The sequence below is a fragment of the Durio zibethinus genome, chromosome 28, assembly GCF_047325235.1.
Source record: "Durio zibethinus cultivar Kanyao isolate XHJ-2024 chromosome 28, ASM4732523v1, whole genome shotgun sequence".
Taxonomy (NCBI): Eukaryota; Viridiplantae; Streptophyta; class Magnoliopsida; order Malvales; family Malvaceae; genus Durio; species Durio zibethinus.
In genome coordinates, this window is record NC_143189.1 from 4,949,616 (window position 1) to 4,956,863 (window position 7,248).

General features: G+C 27.6%; 1 protein-coding gene across 1 annotated transcript; it reads right to left on the reverse strand.

Moving 5' to 3' along the window:
• Positions 1-3,881: 3,881 nt before the first annotated feature.
• Positions 3,882-5,687, reverse strand: LOC111280568 (uncharacterized). The gene is made up of 3 exons (XM_089757053.1): positions 5,536-5,687; positions 4,936-5,476; positions 3,882-4,652 (listed from the first exon to the last, which is right to left on the reverse strand). Exons 1-3 carry the CDS (start codon positions 5,685-5,687, stop codon positions 3,882-3,884), a joined length of 1,464 nt encoding a protein of 487 aa, XP_089613179.1.
• Positions 5,688-7,248: the final 1,561 nt, after the last annotated feature.

Here is a 7,248-nt window from a genome sequence, read left to right on the forward strand (position 1 = left end):
CATGAAGCCCAACATAGATCCATTGAATCACACCAAATATTGGGCGAACTTAACACAAAGCACACAAATCCATCGAATCACACCAAATATTGGGCAAGCCCAGCACAAAGTAACACAGATCACAAGATTACAGTAGATGTTAGGATTCTATAGGTAACTCCCACCATGTGATGCTTAGCTCTCGTAGGATTCTAGAAATGGCTCCCACGGTATAGCACTTACCTCCCGTCTGATTATTGACCTGTTTTGATACCATTTGTGGAGACCCGCACTCAACCTTGGAGATATTATCCGTTTTGACTTGAAAGTCTTACGATTTTATCCCACAAAAAACGTCTCATAAGTTTGGATTTAGATATCAACATATATATCATAAAAGAAACTCAAATTATCCCCATGTGAGATTGGGGTGTCACAATATCAACATAATAATATTTGATGCCCTAAACGCAACAAAATTTCATGTATTATCAATATACATTATTAGCGTTTTTACATGCCATTACTTTATTAATGAATAAAATTAAAATTTTTAAAAAATTAATATAAGTAAATATTTAAAAATATTTATTTTTAAGCACATTAAAATTTTAAATATGATGTAATAATTTACAATACACTAATATATATATATATATATATATTAATTATATAACAATATACATAAATAAGTTTTTCATGTGGATGCCTATATAAATAACTTTCTTAAATGACACATAAGATAGTTTTTTAAAACAATTAAGATAGTTTCTTTTAATTATAAATTAGATAATTTTAAATTTATTCAAATATCAAAATTATTCAAATTATAATTAAAAATCAAATCAATTTAGATATCTATTTTTTAAAATTAAAAATACAAAATATAGATTTTATTTTTTTAATAAATAATTTTAGTTGTTTACCAAATAATTTTATTTAAAAAATTATTTAATTATCAAAATCTTTCAAACATGTTTAAAAATTACAAAGATTAAGTTTATCTGAATTTTTCAATAATATTTTTTTATCTTGATTTAAAAAATTATTTAATTATCAAAATCTTTCAAACATGTTTAAAAATTACAAAGATTAAGTTTATCTGAATTTTTCAATAATATTTTTTTATCTTGATTTAAAAAATTATTTTTTAAGAAAAAATTTACGTGAGACATTAAAAATTCAAGCGACTTTATGTAAAATTTTAAAAATTCAAAAAATTTTCATCTTAAATTTTTAAATAATAAGATTATAAAAACGATTATATCCATTTAAACTCTACTTATCAAATTTATATTTCAAATAAATGCAAAAAAATTAATATTATCTTTATCATTTATTATATCCATTTTAAAATTTAAAAAATTAATTTAAAATTTATCTATTTAATTTTAATTGCCACTAAAAAATTCTTATACAAATTTTAAACTACAAATGTAATGTATTATACATCATTTTATTTTATTTTTTTAGTAATTTTTTTCAAAGTATATTTTATTACTATTGCAATTTTTTTGTTTATAATTTTTTTCTAAGATATATTTTATTATTATTACAGTTTCATTCTTATGAAAAATAATATTTTTTCAATTTATTTTTTCTTCTTTCACATAATTTCTAACATTTTTCATATTTGAATAATAATTTAGTCAAGATTACTAAAGTGAAAGTATGTTAATATTTCTTTTATTATTTAATTTATCATTCAGTAATATATATTTTTATTTTTTAAAAAAGACATAATTTATTTTTATTTAATATAATCTTACAAGTGTATAAATATTATTGTAAACAAAAATATTCAAATGAAAAGCATAATTTTTTTCTTACTATTTTCATAAACTTTATTTTTTAATGATAAGTCAATATATATAAAGTTTATATATGCTATGAGTTTTAAAAATTTGAATATAATTTTGAAAAGAAACTAATTTATATATATATATTCATATTAAATAAGTAAAATTATTTTATGCATCGTACAAGTTATAATCTAGTATATATATTATATTACAACATACAAAGTTACATGATCAAAATTACTTATGTGGATTCCTAGGTGGATAATCTCTTTTAATGACACATAGGATAATATTTATATTATTTTATTTATCAAATAAAATTTTTTAATAAATTATTTAAATTGAATATTTTGGATAATTATTTAAATTAAAATCAAAATCTATCCAAAATTGAAATTTTTGCCTAAGATTTGAATTCTAGTATATTAAATCATATTTTATCTTTTCTTTTTAAATTTAATGACAGTTTTAAATATATATACCTAATAAAATTTTATTTTCTATCAAATAATTCCATTTAATAAATTATTTAAATTTAATATTTTTAGATAATTATTTAAATTCAAATTAAAAATTATCAAAAATTAAAAATTATTTAATAGATTATTTAAATTTAATATTTTTAGATAAGTTAATAAATTTTTGACTAGAAAGAATATATTTTTAAAATAATAAAAACTTATATCTTTATATGAAAATATGAGATTTTTAAATATTGATAAAAAAGTTAGATAAAAATATGTTTTTACTTTGGAAACAAATAAAATGTTTTATTTATGTTCTTACTCAAATATTTTTATATTATATCTTTGGTTAATTTATTTGTTTCTCTTAAGTCCATAACATTTTTTTTTTTAATTTTGCTTAGATTGATTATAATTAACTTTTTATATTATATTTTTTTTGTTTTATTCATTTCTTCAATGTTTTTATTCTCTATTAATTTATTAACATATTTACTTTTATTATTGTATATATTTAATCTTGACAAATTAATATGTAGATTGATATTCTCTATTTTCTTTTACTATACTTTTTATTATTGAATTTCTTTATCTACAATAGATGATATGAGAAAAATGATGATCGCTACCATATCTAACTCACAAAAAATACTAACAATTATGTTAAAAATGATTAAAAATAAAAAATATTTCAAAAAAAATTTTGTAAGCATAACATAAAGAATTATTGTTTCTCTTTTATCTAAAAAATAACTTTATTTTGTTGACATATATAGAAATAATTGTTAGCCCAATATATTTGTGTAATAATTATGTGAAGTATGTCAAAAATAAGAACTAATAAAAAGCAAATGATTATAATAAAATTAATAATTGTGATTTGTTGTTCAATCAAATATATATATATATACACACACACCAGCCAATCAACATTATGATAAAAATAATTATTAATCTTAACTATTTAAATATTGATTTTTTATTTTTTTATCAAATAAGAAAAAGGTTGTAGCAAAATTTTTTGTATTTAACAAATAAATTGAAGAAAACATTTTTTAATGAAAAAAAGAATTTTTATAATTTTTAAAAATTTACAAAAGTTTAAACTTCTTTTAGATGAACAATATCATTTATAATATATTATGTATAAATTATCATTTAATTGTAACTTAGCATTTATAAATATATAATTATATATTAGATAAATAATTAAAAAATAAATTTAAAATTATGAAAAATTTAATAAAAAAATCTCATACATTGTACGGGTTAAATAAGCTACTAGTAGTGTATATATCTATATGCTAATAGTGAATAGATACTAAATACCACAATGAACATGGACTCACCTCCGACATAAACTACGATTAGACATAGACTCCTAATCCAACAAAACACAACATAACTCCTAATCCAAAAAAACACAACATTAACCACGTAACATTAACCATAATAACATACGAGATAACTAGTGATTATTCGATTTTTATTTTTTTTTTTGAAGTTATACTTCTCAACATATGGGAGCTTGGTTCCTTAATGGACGTGATAGCATTTTCCTTAAGAAGCCTATTAACTTGATCAGAAGAATAAATAGCCAAAAGAGAAGGCGGATGGTGGCAAACACTGCAACAATTCAAACCAAAGCAATCCAGATAAAGCCTGTAACATTTAATGCCCTAGCAGTTTTAAAAATGATATGATCAGGGGTGACTATCACAATCGTAAATACGAATGTTAATAAAACGGACGTAATTGCAATAATCATAGCTATTGTCATAAGCCATGTACATAGCTTGTTCTTAAGAGGAACCCCACTGATGGCTAAAAGGACAACATTCAGAGATGAAATGAAAGAGACAATAGCGTAAATTGTGAACAAGCGGTAGAGAAGAGGATTAACATAACCCAACATAGCTTTTCCAGCTACACATTTTCCATAATCCACACTGCGATTGAATCCACAAGCCGTTAAGTCTGTGTAATCTTGTTGCCAAACCCCGCCAGGTGGGCTGATTGCAACTTGGAAAGAGACGGTTGCGGTTAACGTCGCCACCACCATCAATGGTCCCTGCATCTCCTCGACCCAATTAGATTGATGTTTGAAGTAACTCTTGCATTTTTGGTACACTGACTTTGTTTTCCCTTTCAGCCAGAAGGTGAACGACCTCGACTTTACTTCCTTTGCTTGGATCTCCCCACCTACAGCAATTGGAACCGTCTTTGCTGGATTTGGGTCCTCAGGTGATCTTCTACTTTCAGCTTTGATAAGAATAATGTCTCCAATTTCAAGGCTTTTGAAATCTCTTGGATAATGTTTTAACAAATCCAGGGCGCTCAAACCCATTTTGTTTCGGACATTTATCTTTGCTTTTATTCCAGGCACCAAAACCAAGTATGTTATGGTCTGCAGGATCACAACTAGTTAATTTAAGTCCAAAATATCAATTTCCAAACAAAACTAACAAAGTGGGAATTACTATCTTTCGATTCAGGTACACGTTTTAATTTATTCAAAATTTCAAATTGATCAGCAATTGGCATAAATCATGATTTACAACTGTTCAGTTACTTGATTGAACGAATTTATACACTTGATACACATATATATGTTGTTAATTATAAGTACAAAAGTAATAGCATATGTATAAATTCAAGGAATCAACACAGAATTTTCAATTTAAATATACCTCTAATTGCCTTAGCATGACAGCCAAATGCAATATGGTGTTGCCTCCATGGTCTGTAAAATCCAGAAGTTGATTCTCATCCACCAGTGTTAAGAACTGCTTTAGAGCCTCTAACTGGTTGTATTGAATACATAGGTGTAGAAAAGTACTCCCATTAAGTTTTTGGCGGATCGAGTCAGGCTTTGCATTTATCAGTTCTTGTATGATTTCAACTTTTCCCCTCGTTGCTGCTAAGTGGAGTGGAATTCTCCCCTCTTCATCAGCAACCAAGCAAACCTCTATATTTGCTGGCAATAAAGCTTTGACAATCTCTGTATGGCCCTCGGTGGAAGCTAGGTGAAGAGGTGAGCATTCGAAAGAGTCCAGCCAGGATGCAAGTTCAGGTTTTACAGTCAAGAGAGCTTTGGTAAAATCAAGATGACCAGACAAAGCTGTTATGTGGAATGGATTCTCAGGCTGAGAAGAAAGAGAAACTCTATGCAGAATTTGAGGATCACTTCGGATCAATATGGTCAAGGTGGGGAGAGAACCGCTTAAGCCGCTTCATAGAGCTGAAGCAACATATAGTCATTACGCATCCTTTCGACTTCTTCATCGAACCTTGGTGAGTGCTCTTGATTGGGTCTCATCTCGGTAAAACTCGTCTTTTCTCTCGATTTTTGTAGTCTTTTAAGTTTGAATTCACCAAGCAAGTCTCCTTTTAAAAGTCCTGATCTTCTCTTTGGGTCCCCGTCCAATTCTCCAACACGCATGATCCATTTACTTTGTTTTAAGGATACATAGACTTTTGTTGGGAATATTGACTCAAATCCCATAAGATATTTATTTGAGATTTGTTTTGGATTTGTCAGATATTGTTTTATGAACAAGAAGACTTGCAAAAGAAGAATTCCAAGGGAAAGAGGATTCTTAATAGGCAAGTTTGACTTACAAGAGAAGAATTCTAAGAGGAAAATTTAACTTACAAGAGAAGAATTCTAAGAGGAGAGAAATTCTTAATGGGCAAGTTTGTATAGTTATAAATAGGTGAAGTCTCTACAGGGTTAGGTATGAAAAAAAGATGTAAGAGAGTTGTAGGGTTTTGTGGGATAGACACCCCATAGGAGTATTGGGGCTCTACGTCTTATAGGTGTGTATGTTTGTTTGTGAGTGGACTAGAGGAAACTGAGAGGGTCCACATAGGTATGATGTATGGGAACATATTAGTATGTGTTTGGTTGTGTTGAAAGGGTGCACAAAGGTTTGGGTTTGTGTTTGTTTGGGTTGAGAATACTACATAAGACTAGAGGAGATTGAGAGTGTCTTATGAGTATTGATTGTTGAGTGAGATTGATGATTTGATATATATTTGTAATTCTCTACAACTAGTGGATCTTTTTTCTCATCCGTGAATATAGGTCAATTGGACCGAACCACGTTAAATTGTTGTCTCTTATGTGTTTGATTTATTGTTTGATTTCGCTTTCGCTGGTGTGATTGGATTGAAGGCTTTTAGCCTAACAAATGATATCAGAGCTGTGGTGTTCCCCAACAACTTTGACCTAGAATAATTTGTCCACTGCTTGACTTCCTTACATATAATCAATACAACTAAGATTGCTTTGATTGCTGCTGGCTATAGCAGAAGGATACACTACATGATCTATAATAAAAACTGAAAAAGTAAAGGGTGTTGAGACGTTCTTTTCAGTGCCTCCCATCACCTCTCCTTTAATTATCTTTATTTCTGTCTTGGATCTAAAAAAATAACAGTAGTGTTAGAACATTCCTATTTCCTGCCAATCGGAAACGTCCCAGCACCTCTCTTTTGAAATGAATTTTTTTTGTCCTAAACGAATCGTTATCACGCTTAATAAAGAAAATAAAAGAATCGAGAAAGACCAAAAAGGAACAGAAATGTTCTTTTCATCCCAGCCGTCGTGGCTCCTCCTCTCCTCCCTCCTTTCCTTTCCTTTTCACTATTTTTTTCTTCTTTCATTTACACCATTCAACCTTATTTAGTTGGACTTGATTTCTTATCTTCATTGGGTCTCATCTCGGTGACTTAAAACAATGTAAATGCAACAAGCACGATGGAGAGTAGCAGTGGACTTTTACCTAGGACCCAAAACAAAACCGACATTACCTTCGTCAATTTCATATCTCAGTTTCTTAATTACTAGAACCCTCCACTCCAACCGGGTACTATAGGTATTTCCCATTCAGGGAAACCATATTTTTGTTTGTTCGCATCATAATTCAGATATAACCATCTTGAAGAGTCGTTTAATTGATTTCAATTTCTGGGTCCCGTCATTTTTATTGTTTCTTTTC